General features: G+C 37.0%; 1 protein-coding gene across 22 annotated transcripts in view; it reads right to left on the minus strand.

Annotated features, from left to right (window-relative positions):
* ANK2 (ankyrin 2) overlaps positions 1-23,633 on the minus strand; it is a 202,091-nt gene that overhangs the window by 21,942 nt on the left and 156,516 nt on the right. For 20 of the 22 annotated variants that reach the window (XM_075200386.1, XM_075200383.1, XM_075200382.1 and 17 more), the window contains 6 exons: positions 23,232-23,264; positions 19,284-19,305; positions 6,412-6,486; positions 3,827-3,958; positions 1,540-1,686; positions 623-893 (listed from right to left, as the gene is read on the minus strand). In XM_075200386.1, coding sequence (XP_075056487.1) covers positions 623-893; positions 1,540-1,686; positions 3,827-3,958; positions 6,412-6,486; positions 19,284-19,305; positions 23,232-23,264 — 680 coding nt within the window. Of the gene's footprint in view, positions 1-622; positions 894-1,539; positions 1,687-3,826; positions 3,959-6,411; positions 6,487-10,822; positions 16,163-19,283; positions 19,306-23,231; positions 23,265-23,633 lie in introns of all 22 variants that reach the window. The other 2 variants (XM_075200369.1, XM_075200367.1) reach the window with 1 other exon arrangement.

A 23,633-nucleotide genomic window follows, 5' to 3' on the forward strand; every position in this document is an offset into this window, starting at 1 on the left:
CAATTTAGCCAAGCAAAAGTCTGGCTACATTACAGATATGGACATTTGATGACCAGGTTGAATTGCCGAAATTGTACTGTGTGACTATGAAAAGTTTGTGACTGTCTGCAATGATGGCTCATGGTGACTGTGTGAAAACAATAAGGGGCATATTCAATTAGGTCCGGTCCGCAGTAATGCGCGTTACCGTGAAAACTACGCAGTATTGATGGTAATACGGTACTGCAATAACGCGGATTTTCCTATGCAACCCTATGAAGTGCGCACGAAAATCCACGTTATTGCGGTACCGTGGATTGACTTTGTGGCCCGTTACCGCGGACCGGAAACCTAATTAAATATGCCCCCAAGGATGTAAGTGGAGTACACAGAAGGAAAAGTAAATGATTTTACATCTTTAGTTTACTTTTGTAAGAAGAGTACTACCCAACAGAGAACATTTTTCATCTTTTTAGGTATAATATTGTTATTTGGTCTGTCCACGGCTTAGAAGTACATGTTATTGTAATAAGCCAGAAGAAGAGATATTTAAGTACAATTATATAGACTATTTGTTGTACATACAATATGGCACATCAGAATAAAAACACCTTATATATATATCCAACAGGAGAAATCTTACAGATATTCTTGTTCAGAAGATAAGGCCTTTGATAAATCCTGTGACTCCCCTGAGAACTCAGCTTCCACTTTTTCTTTCTGTAGTTGTCGGATCATCTCTGCAACAGATTTGTCATCTTTTGAGCTTTCATGGAAGGATGAATAGCTGATTGAAACATCCTCTTCAGACACCAGAGGGGGGTGTTCACCTCTATCGCTGTCTTGAGAATTTAAATGAGTAACAATGGTCTTCTTCTGTGGACTACAGAATTCATCCTGAAGAGCAGAGAAACCTGAGAACATAAATACATCAGTTTTATTCATTACAAAAAAACGGTTAAAAACAGCCCTAGAGGAGATGCCCCCTTCTGGTTATTCATTCAAATCCTATATTACCAGTTCCTCTGCAGAAGTAAATTCCCCAAGCACATGGGTGTTTTTTCCACATCTTTTATCTTAATGAATGAGAAAACACCATGTGGGGCTGACTACCTTGTAAACAAGGAAGATTCTCTTTCAAATGAGGAAGCAGCACATAACTGTAACTAGACCTGTAGCTGGTGCAAGTGATACGACAGAAAAACACATAGTTTTGAGATGCCCGAATCTTGAATCAGACACTGGTGCATACGCTTGAGTTGGCACGTCCTTATTGCAAATTGACGATGTGAATATGCCCATTCTCCTCCGCGTTCTGCTCCTGAAATCGTGGGCTGTAGGGTCCTTTATGCTTGAAAATGAATTGGACATTGCTGCGCCTCTGGCGCATGGTTTGTTTCTAGCCAAGCGCAGAACAATTTGAACGATTTTACACAAAATACGGCATGCATCGGCATTGACGTGCCTTAATGAATCAGGCACATGATGGGGAGGTACAATACAGTAAACAAGGCTTCATTTGTATTTATGTTTGACTTATCAACTGTTGCAGCTCATTACCTTCACTATGATCCAGGTTAATTGTCTGCTCTATATCAGCATAAGTGCGGTTGGCATGGTGTAGCATAGGCTCTTTGATACATGTTTCCATAAGATGAACAATATCCATTCTGTTAATCTTGGTGAGGCACTGGTTTAGACTGGTGTCTGTAATTTAACAAAAACAAAGACAACTAAACAAACTGAAGAGGAATTTAATTCATTTGTACAGGACAACATTTGCACAGTCTATCCAGAGTCATATACATGCCAGTTTTCTGTGTTATTTTGTGACACTGTTTGTCTCTTTAATGGCCAGGGATTATGACGGCTTACTCTTAGGACTAGATTTACCCCATCTCTGTTTTTGCCGCTGGAATCTTTATTATACTGATCTAGGCAAGTTAGTGTAGTAAGTGGATTCCTTTGTATCTACTGTACAGAATGATGCTGGCAGCAGTTTCAGTGGCCAAGCAAAGGACAAAGGCATGTTCATCCTTTCCAGATAAAGTCACTTAACCCATGACATGTACCAATCTAACAAGGGGAGATTCAATTCAGTGTCAGGTGCCAGGAACTTCGTCTTGATTATAGCACTGTATTACAAACTAAACAACCAAGCCTTCCTTATATCACTGACATTGCAGACCAAGGGGTATATTTACTAAACTGCGGGTTTATAAAAGTGGTAATCTAGTCTATAGCAACCAATCAGATTCTATCTGTCATTTTGTAGAATGCACTAAATAAATGAAAGCTAGAATCTGATTGGTTGCTAAAGGCAACATCTCCACTTTTTCAAACCTGCAATTTAGTAAATCTACCCCCAAATGTGCAGAATGAAACGTGTCCTCTCAGTCCTTACCTTTATTAATAGTTATCCAATTGTGTAGATAACTTATTACTGATGCCCTCATATCTCAATTTTAAAAATATACCAAGCTATTAAAAATAAGTCAATCCCCCCATCTCCCCCGTAAAGAAAAAGTACCCCAAAACACAATTCAGGCTCTTACCCAAGCAAAGGGAAGCTCTCAGAGAAGATTCTATGTGATAAAGGCAAAGTTTCAAATCCTGGCATGAGCAAATGTCAAGAAATTGTAGGATTTTTCATGTCTATTCATACTTTGCATGATATAATTCAGGCATTCTATAGAATGCACAGATTTTACATTTTGCCTTTAACATAAGTACCAAAAAGTGAGGGGGGAAATAAAAAGCCACCAGCTCTATGTGAAAAAATCCGGTTCTTCGATTTGGGTTAGGTAAATGAAGTTTTTAAGCAATTTCCAAGGCTGTAGTGAATATAGACTTGAGAAACCAACTTCAATCACATATGAGGACAAAAGTCTTGAATCAATCTTATGCATCAAGTTTTTTCTCATAAAAATGAAGAATGAAGCCTTTTGTCAAAATCAACCATAATAGTGCATAGTTCCTACTCTCCCGGGAATGTCTGGGAGACTCACAAATTTCTGGGAGTCCAGAGAGCAGGGCAACCTCCCGAATCAAGCCCACTTTATTAGTGTAGTGAGTGAGGGTGGGGATTAGTGATATGATTATTGTGTAATTGTGGTCCCGAAAATGACGTGATTCATCGAGCCACACCACCACACGCTCACCTCCCCTGGGTCTCCTGAGGCCAACAAGTAAACTTTGGCAAGTATATAATAGTGAAAAAGGTGAGGATTCAGGACATCCATTGCATATGCATCGAGCAACGGTAGGTAAGTACAAATGGTTTAATAGTATTGATGACTCCCCAACCTGTATAGAGGAACTCCATAGGCATATGGCAATGTAACTTTTAGGGTTAGCATTAATATACTGCATAGCCCCTGTACTACGCTTGGGCTATATTGTTATTGATCCTGCTCCTACCAAACCAGCAGTGAGGTTTAGAACCTCAAGGAATGGGTGGCTATTTAAATTCTTTTGCCTCACTACAATAAGGTCTACATAAAAAGAGAGAGCAGTTCATAGTTCCTTTTCCTCGAAGATGAGTGGATCTGGGAATTACAATATTAATAACAGTAATTAGAAGGAAATTACTAATCTTCAGGATTGTACTGAACAGCAGATTATCAAAGCAGACCCTCATTCTATTAATCTTTTAGCACTTGTTTCCAGAAAGCTCAGTTCAATCAAAACCATTTGTGCTAGGCTTTATCCCTAGCAATGTGACTAATCACTGCTCAACAAACTACATCACAGTGTTTAAACTTAACATTTAACATATTAAGAATTTTTACCTTGCTTATAACTATTGTTTAGGTTACCCATGCATTAAGTGTGCTTCATGATTTACCTGTTGCTTGCTTTCCATCTCTGTCAAGCCAATATTTTAGCAATGCATGGCTCTGATCCTGTAAGGAATTTGGATTTTCAATTCGTATTTGGTGAATTTGCTCTTCAGTGAAATCCAGCTCTCTGGCTAGTTCTGTAAAAGATCGGTATAAGTATGATTTTGGATTTTGCAAATGCATACAAATCTATACAGTGAAAATATAATGCCATCTAGTGGCTAACATTCAGATTTTTTTTAGATATATATATATATATTTTAAATTATTCAAAAGATAAACAAGAACAGAAAGTGGAACTAATTACGCAATAAAAGTTGAGGAATATTTATAAAACCAGAGTGAAGGAGGACATTTTCTGTGTGTGTTCTGTAAATTAGAGTAACGTTAAAAAAAAAACAATGTAGTATACAAACATTATGCAACAGAGAATATGAAACACTACCCTGAGTACACACCTTGAGAATACAGTACTACGCAGCTTCTACACTACCTGGAGAGCAGGTTGTCATTTTGTTCACTCACTTTTGTTTTAAAATCCATGTGTGATTATCTAAAGTTTTTTATCTGCGCTGTTTTAGAAATATTACTAATTGTTTCAACATTAATGAGGTTCTTTAATTTAAATGTTCATATAAAAATAATAAAAAAAAAAAACATGTTAAAAGCCTGGTGTATTATTTCTTACTCGATAAACACAGACCTAATAGAAAATGAAGTAGGTATAATTATACAGCAGTCAGATATATTTGAAGTTGAATTAGATGACTAGAACTGAAAAGAGGGCATACTAAGGACATATATCTAAAAGTGTGTAAGGTATGGGAAGTGCTCCAAAACTTGACAATGAAATAATTATACTTTTGTAATGTTACAATTACAAGTTTTCCTAATGGGAGCTTATATTAAACTTTTGCATTTAATAAACATAAAGTCCTACATTTAATAAATATACCGTGCCTTGAAAAAATACTCAGCTCCCATCCATTTTTTAAACCTGAAATGTATTTTTTTTTAAATGGAGACATATTAATCCCCCAAGAAAGATAATAGTAAACATAAAGTAATCAAAATATATATTTATATATGTAGGCTATATCATTTAAGTATTCATCCCCTTGTCCAATACTTGTTGAACCACCTCTGAAAGCAATTAGTCAGTAGTCTGTTAACTTTTAAAACTGAGATGGAGCAATATTTACCCATTCCTTAATGCAAAATTGCTTAAACTGGGTCAGGTTAGTTGGGGACCAGTGATGGGCAAAAAATTTGGGATTAAGGTCAGGACCATCACTGAGTCGTACATACGAATGAAAAAATGTTTTTATTTGCAGATGGTCAGGGGCAGGTGTAAGTAGCAGATGATGATGAACACCCAAACTAGAAAGCTGCTTGTAAATAGAGGTTTGTGAATGATTCACAGGTGTTTATTGAGAATTTAGTAGTCACTCGGCCACAGATCAGTATTAGCCAAGTGTGTAGCAAAGATTTAAAAAAAAAAAAAATGTTTGCATGTATGTCGGGAATTTGTTCCTGCTTTATTAGCTAGGTTATTCAATTTTGTAAGTCTACTTTATTACAAGCCAACTATTCAAAATGTAAATCCATCTATTTTCATATCTGCACTTGAATACAAGCCACTGTTTCTCATTGCGCAAATATATAAAGTTTGAAAAAATGTACTCAGTTCTGTAATGTGCAAACTATTAGCACAATACACCATCTTACAATAAACACATATGTACTTTGCAATTGAATAAATCAGCCAGAGTATGATGCAATGAGACTGATACTTCTTTGCATAAAGAAGTTAGTGATGTATTTAATGGTTTTGCATTAGTGCCATTTGTTCAATTGTTTGTTCCTTGCCTAATAAAATCATACTTAAATAAGAATGCCACCCAGTTCAGATGTGAACTGGAAAGAAATGTATAGGCATTAATCATTTTTTTTAATTATACAGTATGGTCTTAAAGAATTTACTGTACATTTCGGAATGTTTTTGCTTCTAATTTCTGTTTCACTGTATTTATTATTTTAAATATTCTATGTAATGTAGGTGATCAAACAGATCCATATGCCACATTTTATTCCTGAACATGCACTCAGTTTTTATTAGGTTGACTGCTTGCAATAATAATCAAGCACAAATAGGATTTGCTTATGCTTGCAGTGTGAATGGAAACATATAACATTTACTGATGCTGATAATTGATGTCTTAAAATCATAGCTCCAACTAATAATAAAATATACTGATTTGCAAAATGAAAGGGCAGTGAAAGACTTCTAGTTGTCATTTAATTAGTACATTCTACAAAATGACAGCTAGAATCTGATTAGTTGCTATAGGCAACATCTCCACTTTTTCAAACCTGCAGTTTAGTAAATATACCCCTTAATCTTTTCAAACTTACTTAATAAAAGGACAGCTGAATTCTCCTGCAGACAAGCAAGTATATTAAAGCAGCTCTACTACGTACACTATATTTACCAGAGTTCATGACAAAATGAAAAACTATAATTTGCAAATCATCTTATTATCAGTTGGGGGTAGTTGCAGTTTTGGAGAGTTCCATTTTAAAGATTTACCAGTCCAACTAAAGCCCAGGTGGTCAGCAATATAAGCAAGTCTTTGCTCCGTCCTCTCCTGATCCTCCTCAAGACCTGAACATTATAAAACAAAGATCACAAAAGGTTACAAAAGTAAATCTAGAAATTTTAGGGGAAAAAAGATCTGCTCTTAAGACTTTGTTGTATAAATGTAATGTTATATAGCGGCTGTGATGTCACCTACCAGCATAGTAATATGAATTAGGAGAGTACCTGTATTTATAATGTACCAAGTCGAATACAAATTGAATGTGATTTCTCTAGATTTTTTTATACAAAGTATCCAGAAGGAGCTTATTCATTTTGTAATATGAGAAACTGTAGTGCAGCAGCAGAACGCAATAAAGTGGGAATCAGATCAATGTGAGACCTGCAAAGATCAACTTTCATTACAATTCAAAGTCAATTACAATACAGTATACATGGACGCTGGAAATACTCAATTACCTAAAGTTGAATGAGATATCAGTGGATGGAAAATCCTTGTTGACAGTCACCTTTTTAATTAACAAATATACTTAAAAGAATAAAAAAGGTTGCTTATAGTAAACAATCTTAAATATTGTGTTACGAAAGGAATCCATAGCAACATCTGAACATTACTCCAACAGACACTATAGTATTACTTGCAAACAAATGTTAGACTGTACATTCCACAATTAATCTATATCAGTGGTCAGATATAGCGAAAACGTTATTTTCTTGTGGCCTTGTTTCACATGAAAACATCATCAGATTTCTGTAATCGAGTCTGGACAGTCACCGGTATGTATTCTTTAACAAACTGCACTCATTTGGATAGTAAATATAGCATTCATATACTTCCTTCTAGTGTCCCAAACACAATAACCCACACTGATTTACAAATGTATACTAAAACCAGAATTATTACTAGCACAAATCATGCTGATAATGTTTTTGCTTTGTTTTTTTGGAATTCTTATAATTTGGGAGAGCAATCAGATCAGAATATCTCACTAGCATTAACTTTAGATCGAAGGCTAAACAAAACTTAAATTAGGATTTGGTCTCTATTGACCAATGTTGGGTCAGGGGCAGACTGGGCTGGGGGGCCAGTCCCATAGTGGGCTACCTTGGGCTGGGTCACCTGCATTTTTTTTTTCCTTTAAATTGTTCCTAATAGGCTGCTGAGCTGAGTCTTGCCCCGCCCCTATGTTGAGTTATGGCTAAGCTTAAAGCTTGGGACAGGTATAGATAATGGGTAAAGGCTTGTGCACATGTTAGGTTGAGAATTATTGTTAATAGCTATTACCAGGACTAGCAATGAAGTTACAGTAAGATAAGGTCAAAGTTAGAATTTGCTTTTATTGGTTGAAAGAGGAGATTCTACAATTGGACAATTCAAAGATAGTGGGAGCAGAGACAGAGGCACTTTAGAGCTTTTTCCAATTCAGCTGAATTAATTTTGGGCCCACGGCTTTGGTGGGCTCTTGTAAATGCCCCTTTTGTATATCTCTTAAAATGATAGTCCAAGGGGTAGATTTATCAAACATTCTAAAAATGAAAATTGGAGGTGTTGCCTATAGCAACGAAGCAGTTTCTAACTATCATTTATCTAGCACAAACTAGAAAAGGATAGCTAGAATCTTCTTGGTTGCTATGGGCAACATCTCCACTTTTCCTTTATAGAAGGTTTGATAATTCTACTCCCAAATTTGTGTTCCAAACAATGTTCCTGGTTTTAATGCTATTTGACAAATACTACTTAATTTGTTTTGGTTTTAGAGTGCACTTATCAGTGTCTAGCCCGATTTGTATTGTGAATGTTTTTAAATAAAAAGATTGTTGTTCCAGGCACAACATGTAAATATTCTTCTTTCTTGCAGCAAAATTTCCTTGGAAACTGTTGGCAGTGTAGTCATTTGGACAATTATGTGCAATTACAGTTAGGTCCATATACATTTGGACACTGACACCATTTTTGTTATTTTAGCTGTATACCAAAATATATTCAAGTTACAGTCATATAATAAATATGGGCGTCCAATTCCCATGCAAATTGGAGGAAAGGTTTAGGATTTACTGCTGTTTAATATCTAGCCCTCGTTTTTTCAAGGGACCAAAAGTAACTGACTTAAAAACTGTTTCATGGACAGGTGTGGGCTATTCCTTCATTATTTCTTTATCAATTAAGCAGACAAAACATCTGGGGTTGATTCTAAGTTTGGCATTTGCATTTGGAAGCTGTTGCTGTGAAACATGCGGTAAAAGGAGCTCTCAATGCAAGGGAAACAGGCCATCCTTAGGCTGCAAAAAACAGAGAAAGTGGGAACTTTAGGAGTGGCCAACAGTTTGGTACATTCTGAGAAAAAAAAGAATGTACTGGTGAGCTCGGCAACACAAAAAGGACTGGAAATCCACAGAAGATATCAGTGGTGGATGATCGCAGGATCCTTTCCATGATAAAGAAAAACCCCTTCACAACATCCAGCCAAGTGAAGTACACTCTCCAGGAGGTAAGCATATCATTATCCAAGTCTACCATAAAGAGAAGACTTCACAAGAGCAAATACAAAGAGTGACTGGATCACCTATAAATAATGTATTGGTGGCTGGATCATGTAGAAATAATTTATTGTAGAAATGTATTTCAATCAGAGGTGCAGGCACAAATGTATAATTTGAAATGCACTTATCGTGTTACATTGGGATGTGTTTTGTATGCAAGTGTTATTGTTTGGGTTTGTATCCTTGCTAGAGGAAGTCTGTTTGCTGATAATAATAAATGTTAAGTAAGTCTTTATGTGAAGTGACAAAACATGTTTAGCCTGTATTTCCAGTAGGGGGCCTCTGCCTGGCTGCCTGGCGTGTCTGTATGTCAGATAATGCAAGCATCAAATTTTAGCACATAACAGAGATGTGTAAATATTGTTAGCTTTGCATTTCATGTAAATCCATGTTTGGGTAAACAAATTACATCTTGATTCTAAAAATAGCTTGTGAGGCTGTGTTCAAATCGGTATAAAAAGCCCTGTCTTGTATTGAAAATTGTTCTTTCTTGCTTCATCAGACCTGCTCCTGGTACCTTCAACAAGTGTGAGCAAATAAACATCACTTGCTTCAAAGACCTGCTTGGAAACTTCTCTATTCCTGTAACCTACAGATTAGACCACAAATCGAATCCGTTCCCGGCTGTTACTGAAGTCTGGACCCAGCTTTTTCCGGTACCACTGCTCTGGCCGCTACCTAGCAGCTCTGGTCAGTGTGATTGATCAGGGTTGCTGTGGATGGATCCTCCCTGGCCTATCGGAAGAGGTCAGGAGTACCAGCCCAGGTACACCAGCAAGGGTTAGATTAGCAGCGTCAGTTATCCAGAAGTAACTGGATGCAGGTAAGGAGTCCAGTGGTGGTAGCATTTGTAAGCCCCTCCTACTGCGGCAAAAGAGCACATTTGGGATAACTTAAGAGAACAGTGGCAAAGTAAGCCCAGCCGGTTCCCAGAAACAACAGACAGGGTGGTATAGGCGGTCCATCCTGTCACAAAGAGGGTTTACCACAAGGTGCAAACCATTCATAAGCCTCAAGAATAGAAAGGCCAGATTAGACTTTGCCAAAACACATCTTAAAAAGCCAGCCCAGTTCTGGAACAGCATTCTTTGGACAGTTGAAACTAGGATCAACCTGTACCAGAATTATGGGAAGAAAAAAGTATGCAGAAGGTTTAGAGAAGTATACCACATCATTTATAAAACACTGTGGAGGCAGTGTCTTGGCATAGGCATGCAAGGCTTCCAATGACACTGGGTCACTAGTGTTTAGTGATGATGTAACAGAAGACAGACGCAGCCAGATGAAGCCTGAAGAGTATATGGATATACTGTCTGCTCACATTCAGCCAAAATCAGCAAAGTTTATTGGATGGCTCTTCATAGAACTGATGAACAATGACCTAAAAAATGCATTGAAAGCAACCCAGGAGTTTTTTTTAAGGCTAAGAAGTGTAATATTCTGCAATTTTACTACAAATATTATGTGGGTTTGTTTGTACACCTTAATATTCATTTACCAAGTAAGGACAGCTACTGAACTGGAGAGATGTTGTACCAAAAGAAGGATTATTGTTAATTTTTGTTCAATGAGAAACCATGTTCAAATATACAATGAGCCAATCTATGCAGGCCTCCACATTAAGATTGATGATTCTTTTCATGGTATTTTATTGTTAATGCCTTATAAAGCATTCACAATGTCCAATCTTGAGATTTTTTTCACAAACAATCATGACTTTTATGACACAAAAACAGACAACATGCACAAACAAAAAACAATCACGATAATTTAAAAAAAAAAAATGTTTCACAGGTCACAGAAATAAAAAATAATCTATGACATGCATAATAGGGGGAATACCACTTTCTGTGGAAAATACCTTGTGTATTGTCATAGCTATGGTCATCTAGAATGCGTTCAATTTGAGTTTCGATTGACTCATCCCATATTGGTCTTGTATCAAAGATGTCTTCTGGAGCAAACTGCTGACTTTCAATCACTGGAACATTTTCAATGACTGAAATTTCAAAGGCACTACTCTCATCGTCTGATAGCGGTTCTTGTTCCTTTTCAGCTTGGGTAAGTCTGTCTACTAACTTTGATGCTTCATCACTAATTTCTTCAAAGAAATCAATAGAATTCTTATACATTTCAAAGAAATTATCTTGTTCAGTCACTGATGTTGTTGTTTGGGAGGATGATAAACACGTTGCTATCGTTGGAGGTTTTGAAGAATATGACTTTGGTTTAGTTACTTCAATATTTTCTCCCTCAACCATCTGACTTGAGCTTTCAGAAATCTCACAATGGGATTCTGTATAACTTAGAGTTTTAGTGGTTGTTTTAATTTTAGAATCTGATATACTGGCATCAGACTCAGATTTGCTCCTGGTATCCTGTTTCACAGGTATTTTGCTGCTAGGATCAGATGTTTTTAGTTCTGTTGAAGTGAGAAATTGCTCAGATTTAGGTATGGATGCCTTAATAGGGATCTTGGACTTTGGCTTTTGATCATCCACAAGAATAAGGCCATCTGTTGACAATCTTTCTTGAGTATTAACAGGAATTGATTGGGGATGTTCTTCAGACACTGAAGAAGAAGAAGACCTTATGGGAATTTTGGATTTTGATACAAAAGAAGAACCACATTCCATGACTGCTGTAGGAATTTCAATTACTGACTTCTGTTCTTCGGGTGAAGAATCTGGTGATTCCACTCGCTCCATAGTTTCTAATTTAGCAAGAGTAGTCAAATCTATTTGCATATCTCCAACAGATTGCACTATAGATGACGACCAAGAATCTAATGAGCTATCAAAGTCATCACGAGTTTCCGATACTTTTGAGGACTGTACCTCTGCTGTAGCCATCTCAGAAATATCTTTTTTAGATATTTTTGAAGAAGCAGAAATGCCCATTTTGATTGGGATTCTTGACTTTTGTTCTGATTTTGTTACTTCTGTGCCCACATCAATGACGGCATCCACATCAGTGTCAGCAATTAACTGGTTATCAAACAAGGATTCTGCTGCATCTTGCAATTCGCTTTCTGGCACTTCACTTTCTGCAGCAGAGAAAGGATCAGATAAACTCTCAGGAACTGGTGATTCTTCTTCTCCACTTTCTTCTTTGATTTCTTCTGGCAAGCTCTCCCCAACCTGCTGGCCTAATTGGAAAAAGTGAAAGCTTTCATCTGCATAGTTTCTTTTGGTCATATCGATAGCCCCACTGCGAGTCATCTCAAAAAGCTTCCCTTCTTGAAACATAAAGGGATTTTGCTCACTTGTTGGTGTACCATCTTCAGTGGGTGTACGTGCAGGAGTGGTATCAGGGGTCGTGCCCTGTGATTGTTTATCTACCATCAATCCAAATATTTTTTGCTCTTCCTCTTTAACCCGTGCTTCAAAAGCTGCATCGTCCTCTCTAATACAACTCCATGAGTCAGGTTCAGCATCAGATTTAGTTATGATAATGTTCTCGCATTGATTATCTGCAGTTTCATTTAAGGCATCTGTTTGAAAACATTCGTCACTTGTAGAGGGACATCTTAGTGTATCTTGGTCCTGTTGAAAGTTATCTTCATGATGTCCACTTTCTGATCCAACGGTCACATGTCTTTCAACCTTGCTTTGTTCATCTGCTAGTTCTGCAGTTCCATCATGACTGGTAAAAAAATGTTCTATTGGGACATTTTCATATGGACTTGTGATCTCAGGAACATATGCACTACTTTCAAGATCCATAACCTCTTTTTGTGAGTGTGTAGATGATGTTATTGGACAGAAATCACTTTGAGTTAATATATTTGATGTATTAAAGGCTTTATCATTGTCTGTGATATCAACATTCACTGGTGACATAACAGAAGATCTTTCACTTTGCAGTTCATATTTTACATTGTCATATGATATGTTGTCTAGGCACTGAGTGGCATAAAGTTCATTGGTAATTTCTCCACTAAAAAATGAATCATAAGGAGCTTTAGATTCAGGGTCTTTATCTCCTTTGGTTGCTTCTTCAAGATCATTAATTAAATTTACATCTGCAGTTTGTGCTACAGGCCCATTAGGGCTCACTGGTTCACTAACATCAGTTTTCTTAAAAGGTGATAAATCAATAGTAATGTCTCTCCATTCAGATTGAATAGTCATAATTTCATCTTCTGAAGAGTTGGTGCTTCCATACCTACTGTGTTCCCCATGTTTTATGTTTTGACTGTTAGCATCAACTGATTGGGTCACTTCTGCCTTGAATGAATCCTGTGTGAGTATAATTGGTTGAAACGCTGTTTCTTCAGGGCTTGAGCTAGAATCTAGGCTTGGTGGAAGTGGAGATGGAGGTTGAACTCGGATTACAGGATCCAACAGTAGACCAGAATCAGCTCCTTTTTTGAGCTGGGTTAACTCGGGTTCACTTTCTGAAGAGGAAGAACTTTTTCTACTTTCTACAGACATTACTACAATTTGTACATCTTCATCTTGCACTAATTGTATACCATTATCTTCAAGGTCATCACCATTTGAGATGTTTGAGTCATTTACTGTTGTACTTTCTTCTTGTCTGAACTCTTTCTTGTATTCTCTTTTCTGCTTTGCTTCTTGTTCAAGTTCATCAAACATTTTTATCTTTGTTACCATTTTGAACATTTCTTCTTCAGGTGTAAATCTTTTCTTTGGCTCATTTTCGGAATCTTCTTCTGGTTCCTCAGAAACTTCTGGAATCATACATGGTTTTGCTTGCCCTGAAAATGCCTGAAAATCTTGTGTTTTCGGTGTAACCTCATAACTTATTTCCTCAGAACTTGGTGTATCTGGAGAGAGTGGACTCTTCCCTGAGCTTTCCATGAGTGATGTCTGTTCTATGCTATCATCTTCAGCACTTCCATCTGGATCTCTCAGAATTCTAGAACGAAGAATTAACTCTGACGTCAGATCTGATTTTAGACTTGTATGAAGGGCTGAACCTATTAGAATGCATGATTTAATTTTATCCTCCACTGGGCTACTCTCAAGGGAATCACGACATGGTGATTCTTTTGTTGGACTAGGCTCTAAAGAATCAGGAGTTTTGTGTGAAGAGTTGTCTTCTAACACTGGACTTGCTTCCAATGAATCTTTGTGACTAATTGCGACTGATTCATCTGCCAATGGACTACTCACTTCATCATCTTGGATATGTTTTGTAGACAGGATCAGTTCTAGTCCTTGAGGACTTTTCATAGTAACTTGAAGCTCATCTTTTATTGGAGAATGTTTCCTTTCTACAGCAGCCTCCTCAATTTCAATAGATTTTTCAGCACATAGAACTTCTGATGTTTTCAAAGTCTCACTCGTGACTTGTTCATTAAGCCTTTCACTTTTATGTGGTGCAGTTTTCACGGCACCTTGTGTGTCAGCTTCATCCTCTTTACACTCTTCCAGTATTTCATCAACCTGTTGATCAGGTTTCTTAGGTGAAAATGAGAGGCTTTCAGGGCTTGTCCCTGGGGTCTCTGCAAGTCCCTCATGTTTACAGCTATCCTCTGAGCTCATCTGAGGTGTTCCTTCCAATAAGCTGCCACTTGGAGAATCTGCAATGCCTTCATGTTTAAGGCTATCTGAGCTATCATCATTTGTACCACTCTGTAAATGTAAAGCTGGTATAAATGCATCGGTTCCATATTCAGAAGGAAATGATATATTAAAGGGGCTAATCAGTACCTGATCTAAATTTAACTGAGCACCTTCAGTTTCTGGAAGATGCTTAAATTGCAAATATTTGTCATTGTCTTCAAGCTCTTCTTTAATAACATCAGAAAAGTCAGTGGATGTTTTCCTGTCAGGACTAATTTGTAGGTCAACATCTTGGTCACTAATGCTTACTCTTAATCTTATATCTGACCTTTTTTTAGGGGCTACATCATCAATTATTGGATGCACAGATTCATCCACTATATGGATTTGAGTCACACCCTCTTTAGTAACAATAGATGTGGGATGTTCCTCACATTCATTTAGATTATCAGACATTGACTTTACCTTATCACTGTCCATTTGGGGTATCTGCTCAATTTCACTAGAGCTTAAACTTATTTCTTTTAATGAATTATCTACCTGTTGCTTAACATGATCTTCAATAGAGACTTTACTGTCTGCTAGTTTGCTTTCTGTAGAGATTTGCTTTTGTACTGATGTTTTTATTGTTTTGTGCTCAAAAAGACCTGATCTTTCCTTAGATGGGTCATGACCTGACTGAAAGGCTTTCATTAAGTCACGCACAGACATGGTTTCTTCCAGTCTCTCTGTTTTAAAAGATGGAGAGACTGGAGGCTGCATTACTTGGACAACGCTTTGTTGCTTGGTAGGCTCAGAAATAACATCCTTCAGCTGTGCTTTGCTTGATATGTTTGCAAGTCCCTTTTGCTCTTCTTCAACTCGCTTCTGAAGAGCCTTCACTTTATCTTTTATAGATCCAATCGGTGTCTCTTCAATGACAGGAGATACCTCTTTTACACTGGGAACTGAAGTTGTAGTAAGACCTAGTTCATCATCTAATGACTCTTCAGAACTAAATTTTGTCAGTCCCAACTGCTCATTTACACCCTGCAGCTCTTCTTCTCTTTGTCTTTCTTTAAGCTTCCTGCGGACAGGCTTTTTGATTTCTAATGGGAGTTTGCGCTGATCCTTTTTCTGTATTCCACTTTCATAAGTAGCCAATGTAACATCTGAATATGAGTTTAGATCATCAGTAAGATAACTCACCATTTCATTTATGTCAGATTTTAACTTTGGTTGTTCACCTCTGTCTATTCTTATTTCTATACATGGTTTTTCGGCAAGGAGCGCATGTAGTTTGGCTTCCTCAACTTCATCATCCCCTACAATAACCCATTCCTCTTCTTGTTTATATGACCTTGAAGAGTGAGCTCTTTCATGTAATAATTCTTCTTTAGTGTAGGTTCCAGTTCTAAGAATTTCATTAACTTTTTCCAAATCTTCTTTTACCTTTTCAACAATTTCAAATGGTTCTCCAGGATCTTCATCTGCTTTTTCAATGTCTTTTCTTTTGAGGGAACCTGACTTTTGAGGAGCATCGATTGTTAGAATTGCAGTCATCTTAATCAGATCTTGTTTCATGTCACACACTTCAGATAGCAAATCTGGACTTGCTAACACTGGTTCACCATTGACAAGATGGCTTTTCAGGATGGAAGTTTCTGTGGATTCCGTTTCTTCATCATCTTTGAGGTGAACGAGAAATATTAACATAAAATGGCAATAAATAAATAGAGACTGAATAATGTAATTGTGAAGGAAATAATCACAGCTTTGGCTGAGGTGGTGGTGTGAATGCAATGGACTGGTGTGGTTGGTGGATCCAAACAGCCTTGAACATCATGCTAAAGGAAAAGGTAACTGGGGAGGAAAATGGGCAGGAAATAACTTGCTTAGATTGCACACTATACCACATTCACGCATACAACACAACGACAATAACAATTCTGAGACAACAGCACAAATGAATAAATAAATATAAAAAAAAATACAGTGGTTTTAAACAACGGCATCTCAAGATTGTTTAGATGCTATACAATCAATAGAAAATAAAAGCAGATACAAGAGCTAAAGTTGTTGATTGTCGATTGCCCTCAAAGAAAAAAAATCAATGGTAGCGAACTGCCAGAAATAAAAGTCAAAAGTACTGGTACAGAATGTCATATTTAATATGATGTCATAACATATATAGAAATGAATCAGTGTGCCAATCTACTGATGTTAAGCTCTTGCTGCCAGAGAGGTCTCTGTAAAAAATATACACTATAGTTCTTACCAAACCCATGGCTTAAATGTAAAGGATTTGGATTTTTTTTTCTCATTCAGCTGGAATTAAAATATTTTTCCTTTCCCTCCCTTTTATGCTCAAATGGCCATAAGAAAAAACAATAGACATGCTCATTTACATATTCAATACCAGGTTAATACACTTTTCAAAGCCCAGAGTTCAAGATATGCACTCAGCTGAAAATTTCTCATGCTTCCAGCTAAGCAGTCCCTTTCAAACATCATGGTCATTCCTTGACTATGGTGCATCTGACAGTAATGTCCTTTTTCGCAATGTTTTGTGATTGGCTTTGTCAGATGGCTGTGAGCAGGGACAGCCAATCACAAACAGTCAGGTAATTGCAAGTTGGAAATGTCTGTCAAATGGGAAATGCACCTGCTACAAGGTATAATTTAGCTGAAAGTATTAGAAATTTACAGATTGTTGGAAGTCATATGGTTTTAATTTGATCGTATTTGTCCCCACTGAGTTAACTTCTTTCGTTAAGTTCTTTTACAACTAGTTAAATTAAAATTTTCTTGGCATTGAACAGGTTAAGGAAATAGTACTCAATGATAAACGGTGTCCTCATGTCCAAGACATTTAATTTGCCGCCTTTCAACGCAGCTCTGAAATCCTCTCTTGCAGCAAAAACAAAACAAAACAAAGAACAAAGCTGGTGAAAAAAAATATTATCTGAACCAGCTGCAAATCAGCATTTCGTCCACGAAGGAATCTTGTAAAAAACAATTGTTAAACTAAATTTGCTGCTTTTTCTTTTTGTAAATAAAGTGGAGGTATGAGCCTATCTTTGGAACATCTTCAGAGTTTGTGCACACATAAGATGTGGTTTAAATATAACATCAAATGTAAAAAGGAATATTCATGGGTCAACATAAAATGGTTTGAAATAGAAGATGTTATGCACAGCAAACGAAAGGTTAAACACATCCACACAGAACACACACACACAGACACACACTGTATATGTAAGTCAAGTTATTTCCATGCAAAGCAAAGGTGCTACAGACTCAGGTCATGTTAGCCATAACCTTAAAATAGCATGATATGAATAAATCTGCAACATACTGTGGTGAAGCACAGCAATGCTTATCTTGTATTCTGCTAGCAAGGATGTATACTTCTTTAATACTGCACAAAATCCCACACTATCATACCAATCTATAGGGCACTGTATTGCCAATAAAACAGATAGTCTAGGGCAGGGGTGGGCAACAGATGCCCACTGAGCCATCACTTGCAGCCCCGATTGTGCTACATGGAGGAGGAGGGGGTGCAGTGTGCTCTACCTCCTTCCCCAGTGCGGCCCTTCTGAAGGTTGGGGGGTTGCAGATGTGACCCTCCAAGAACACAGAGTTGTCTATCACTGGTCTAGGGGCTTGTTTAATAACCTGATAGAACATAGCACAAATGTGTTTTAACCGAAAGTAACCATGACTTTAATTTACACTGCACTAACTAAATTAACTGACTTGTTGCTATCAGGTAAAGCCCCTCTTCCAAACTAGATACGCACTGAAAATATATCATAATATTGTGTATAATTGTGTGTGCACAGCAGCACCATTTCATTTCTTGCTGGCAAATAAAAAAACTAAATTAAATGTGTCATTAACTTATGATTTAATAAAACTGCTGTACTGACAGTATCTTTCAAAGCCTGGCTTTTGCTAGAATAATTGTTGCTGTGAAACGATCAATTATAAAATGAAACTCGGGCCAAAAATGTGTATTTCAGAAAATGTTATATTGCATAACATTTCTTTTTAATTGCTCTGCTGTTACTTTCCATAGTGCTAATGTTCAACTTACAATCCTGCTAAATTAACAGTACAAACAGCAGCCTTTAGCTGATTAACTAGGTGTACAGTTATGGGATATTATTTTATTAACTTTTAATATTCTTTATTCTACATTGCTTATTTAGAGTAAATGTCTTGTTACATTATCTTATTGGAAATGTATGAAGTTGCTGGTGTATATAAACTGTCTGTTTGACAATATATTAAATCAAATAATTAATGTATTTTTTTTGTTGAAGATATAACAACAAGCACTTCACCACAGTAATGCTGACTGTCATCTAAGGCATTAAGACGGTATCTTTTTTTTTTTAACAAGCATCAAGGTGTCCGCACTGCAAGTGATTAGTTAGAGTTAAATTAGCAGAAAACTTGTTATGAAGACAGTGGGCGATGCCTGTAAAAACTGATACAGTCATTCAGCTGGTTAATGAGATGACAATGTTATGTCAACAGATGCAAGGCAAAAATAAAATGGAATGGGCTTTGTAGCAGGAACAAAGGGGAAGGGCGCAGGAAAAGTCAGTAGCAGGTAAGGGTTTGTTTAACGAGATATGGTGTAGTTAACATCCCTATATAATGTTATGGGAACAATGCTAATTTATTACGTGTATCATCTTTATTGAAGCAGTGTTAGTATCAGTTTAGTGGAAAGCAGTCTGCATGACTCTTTCATGCTAACTAAATTTACATATGAAATTCAAAAATATAACTTACTTTTTTCAGAAGTAAGATTTTCCTGGAAGAAAGCAGACATTAATTGAGTTAGTTGAAGGAACATATAGAAGGAATATTTATAAAACATACACATTTGGACCAATTTCACACATATAACCTAAAACCAGTTTGATTTACTATAAGACAGGTGGATGGGTCAAACAGCAAAGCCTGACAAAAAAATCTGTGCAGAGATATCTCGCTGCTCAATCCTCCTTATAATCTTCCAATATGATTACATTTGAAAAACAGAGGCACGAATCAGCTAAGGGGCAGAGCAGAACATTGCCGGGCTGATAAGAGAAGGTGGCTGGAGTGACGGCGTTCCTTGCTGGACAGAAGGGTACACAACAGATTTCCACATCACAGAAGAACCCTTTAATAAAAGGGATGATACCACATCGCACTTCAAGGCATGCAAGCAGGACCATCGAGGCTCACTAGCACAAAACCAATGCATTTTGCATTGAGCGTCCAGTGCTCTTTGTAAATGAGATTCAGAGTCTCCATTTTTGTTCGCATTGCAGAAATGGTGGCGCTGATTTTGGTTAAAAAAATAACTAAGTTTCAACTTCTGAAACAAGCACATTCATTCAATCTGGTGACACAAAGATGGGCTTCCCTGGGCTGTGTGCAGAGTGATTATACAACAGATGCATTCATTGCAATTCCTTTTCTGAAACAATAACTACTGGAGACAGCCAAAGTTTTGATGATTCAATAATAAGTCCAAAAATAATAAAAGGTGTACTATCTTTCTTTACTAGAGGTAATTAAGAGGTTGTCCATACCAATCCACTTTGAATGTGATTTCTTAATGCATAGACAAACGCGTGAAAAGTGCAGTAAAAATAGGATAAATAAGAGTCAATAGTGGTCACGTACAATTTTTGGCAGTCTACTGCCACTACACCAAACCATGGTCATCTATGCCTAAGTGTGGTTAGCACTCACTGGTCTGTATGACCCCCACAGTGACACTTGCTCCTGGCTCCTTCACAGTTCAGCTAAGTATCAGTGCAACTGGTGGCTGGCAGGTGTGGTGATCTTTTTGCAACAGACGCTTTGCAGTTGGGGGATGTCTGTGCAAAAGGTGACTTGTAGTAGCTCTCTGCAATGTATGGTTTGCAAATAGGGAGGTATTTCTCTGCAATATCTAGTTTGCAATTACAGATATGTCTCTGCAATATGTGATTTGCAGTGGGGGAATTGCTTAGCAATAAATAATTGGTTTGCTATGAAGAATACTTTTTGCAATATTTGCATTGTGGGGGTATTTCTCTGCAATGTAGAGTATATCTGGTGATAAGTAAATTAGGAAAAAAACAGCTATTTGCTGTGACTGTCATTTATTGTGCAGGAGAATGTGGTCACTGTTAGGTAAGATGGATTATAGTATGCTCCATACATGAAAGAACTTAAGTACAGGTACATTTTCAAAATGATTTGTTTTGGGATTCATTAATATGTATTTTATATTTATAACACAAGTAACAAAACTTTTGTGGTATAAAATGAGTGTACTTAAAATGTGTTAAATGTTGGAACAGACACAAAGCTGTCAGGTTAAAAAACAGCAACTGATTCATGATGATATTTAGCTGCTCTAAATTATACCATATTGAAAAGCAACAGAACACAAACTATGTAACTATGTACACTGTCCAGAAAGAGTTGTTAGATTTATATACGAGCCAATGATATTACACAGTGCTGTACTGAGAATATGCTATTATTCACATCAATCCTTGCTCGTTGGAGCTTACAATCTAAATTTATCTATCCTCTTTATATCTCTCACAATCTGTGTTCACCCGTCTTACTGACTGTCTTTCTGCCATTACATCTTGGATGTCCTCTCACCAACTCAAACTCAATCTTTCAAAAACAGAGCTAATAATATTCTCACCAAGCAAAAGACGTTACCCACCTGACATTTCCGATTTCTGTTGACAACATGACAATAAATCCTACCCCTCAAGCTTGCTCCCTAGATGTGATCCTTGACTCAGAGCTATCCTTTCTTCCTCACATCCAATCTAAATCTAAATCCTGTAACATATATCTAAAAAACATTTCCAGCATATACACATATGTTACACAAGACACTTCAAAAATGTTAATTCATGCACTCATCATCATCCGCATTGACTATTGCACTACCTTCCTTATTGGTATTCTCAGAACCAGACTCTCACCCCTAAAATCTATTTTGCATGCAGCGGCTACATTGATTTTCCTTTCAAATCGCTCTTCCACTGCTGTTTTGCATTGTCAGCCTCTACATTGGTTACCTGTTTTTTACTGAATCCAATATAAAATACTTCTACTACTAACATACAAGTCCATCAACAAAACTGAAGCAACATTTCTTCATTTGTCTCAAAATATCTTGTACATTAATACCTCCATTCTTCTCAAGATCGGCGTCTCTAGTCCACACCTATTACCTGCTACCACTCCTGGTTACAGGAGGTTTGATTTTTTTCGGTCTGCGCCCACTTTGTGGCATTCCCTCCCTCTCACAACAAGACATTCTACTAGTCTTCAAACCTTCAAGCATTCTCTGGAAACTCCCCTTTTCAGGCAAGCTCATTAAGTTTATCAACTACCCTCTTAACCTCCCTAGGGTGGGTACCCTATTAACATCCCTTACACAGTTCACACAAGAAATGCATGTGTTCTTTTTATACTCAAACAACCCTCTGACCACTGACCAACATTGCTGTGTGACTGGATTATATAGCCCACTAAGTACTTTCTACCTTTGCAATCTGGCTGAACCAATATGTAATATGTCTCTGTAAACCTCATGTATCAAACTCCTATTGTCTTATGGATTGTAAGTTTACAAGCAGGGTCCTCTTACCTCTCTGTCTGTAATACCCAATCTCATTTTATTACTGTGTTGTCCCAACTGCAAAGCACTACGGAATATGCTGGAGCTATATAAATAAATGTTCATAATAAAAATCATAAATTCCCAACTACACAAGCTAGGGTCCATTTTGACAGAAGTAAATTAACCTATCAGTAATTTCTTCAACTGTGGAATCAAACTAGAGCACCCAGAGGAAACCCACACACACATGGGGAGAACATAGAAACTCCATACAGTGCTGTGAGACTGAAATGCTAATCACCGTGCCACCTTAGGAGTGTACAGTATTTATTCTTACTGTCAAGTTTAAGCATAAAATACTACTAGATGTCGCAGATGATAAATGCATATGTGTGGCTTGTGAGGTGCTAACAAGTCTTTTAAGAGGAGATATCCTTTTACTTTCATAATCAACTTTGTTGAAGATGCCAGCACGGAACATGGAGAGGAAGAAACAGGATGCACGCACTGGGAAACTAAGGTGATGATAATGGCACATTCATTTAACTGTTCACAAGTAACTGACGATCAACATGTATGGATGGGTCATTTAAATATACTCTGTTTATCGTTGTTATTTTTTTTCTTCTTTTATGTAGAGAAAATCTACAAACAAAATATAATGAAAAATATGGTGTCCAGAATTTAACACAGCTGAACTGCTCACCATTATCGACTAGGGGTACTTTAAAGTGTTAAGGGGCATAATTACTATAAGTAATATTTGATGGTGTTAAGATAATTGGAGATGATATACGTAATGACTCAGAGTGAGATATAATGGAATGTATATTCATAAAGAGAGGATATTGAGCAGCTCATGTCTCTTGTCAGTTTCACTGCTGGGTAGCAGAATATACAATGTACCTACCCTCCCATCATCATCATCTATTTATTTATAGCGCCACTAAATCCACAGCGCTGTACATGACCAGCACCCTGATTAGCTGTAACTTGTAACAACTGTATACATTGACAGACATAACAGAGATCCCTTTAAACCATAATGGCTCACTCGTGTATTTTGATATTTTGAATTGTTCTCCATCACAATTGTTAAAAATTACCTCATCTTCAAGCTCTTGATCTGATTCATATTCCTTTGAACCACAAGTCACCAGGCAGAAAGAAAGGTTGAAAAAGAAAAAAGCAATTTAAATGTTTCTTCTTTTAGTTAATATTACAGAAATAAAAGTAACACATATTAGCCTGTTAAACTTCTTCCATAAAAGCATAAAACAGATTGCAGGACGATTCAATAGATTATGGATTATTTTTGCTACATGGGTGGTTTCACATACGCACCACTATGAGCAGACCAATATGGAAATGTACTGTACAATAGACAGTACACACATAGATAAACAGCTGTGCTATGCTGAGATTGTCTTCATTTAACATTACTGTGCCTACTTTGTGCCTGTCTGTGACCTATCTGCAAGTAAGATGTTGTCTATAGCAAGCAAAAA

This window comes from Mixophyes fleayi, chromosome 1, assembly GCF_038048845.1.
Source record: "Mixophyes fleayi isolate aMixFle1 chromosome 1, aMixFle1.hap1, whole genome shotgun sequence".
NCBI classification, from domain to species: Eukaryota; Metazoa; Chordata; class Amphibia; order Anura; family Limnodynastidae; genus Mixophyes; species Mixophyes fleayi.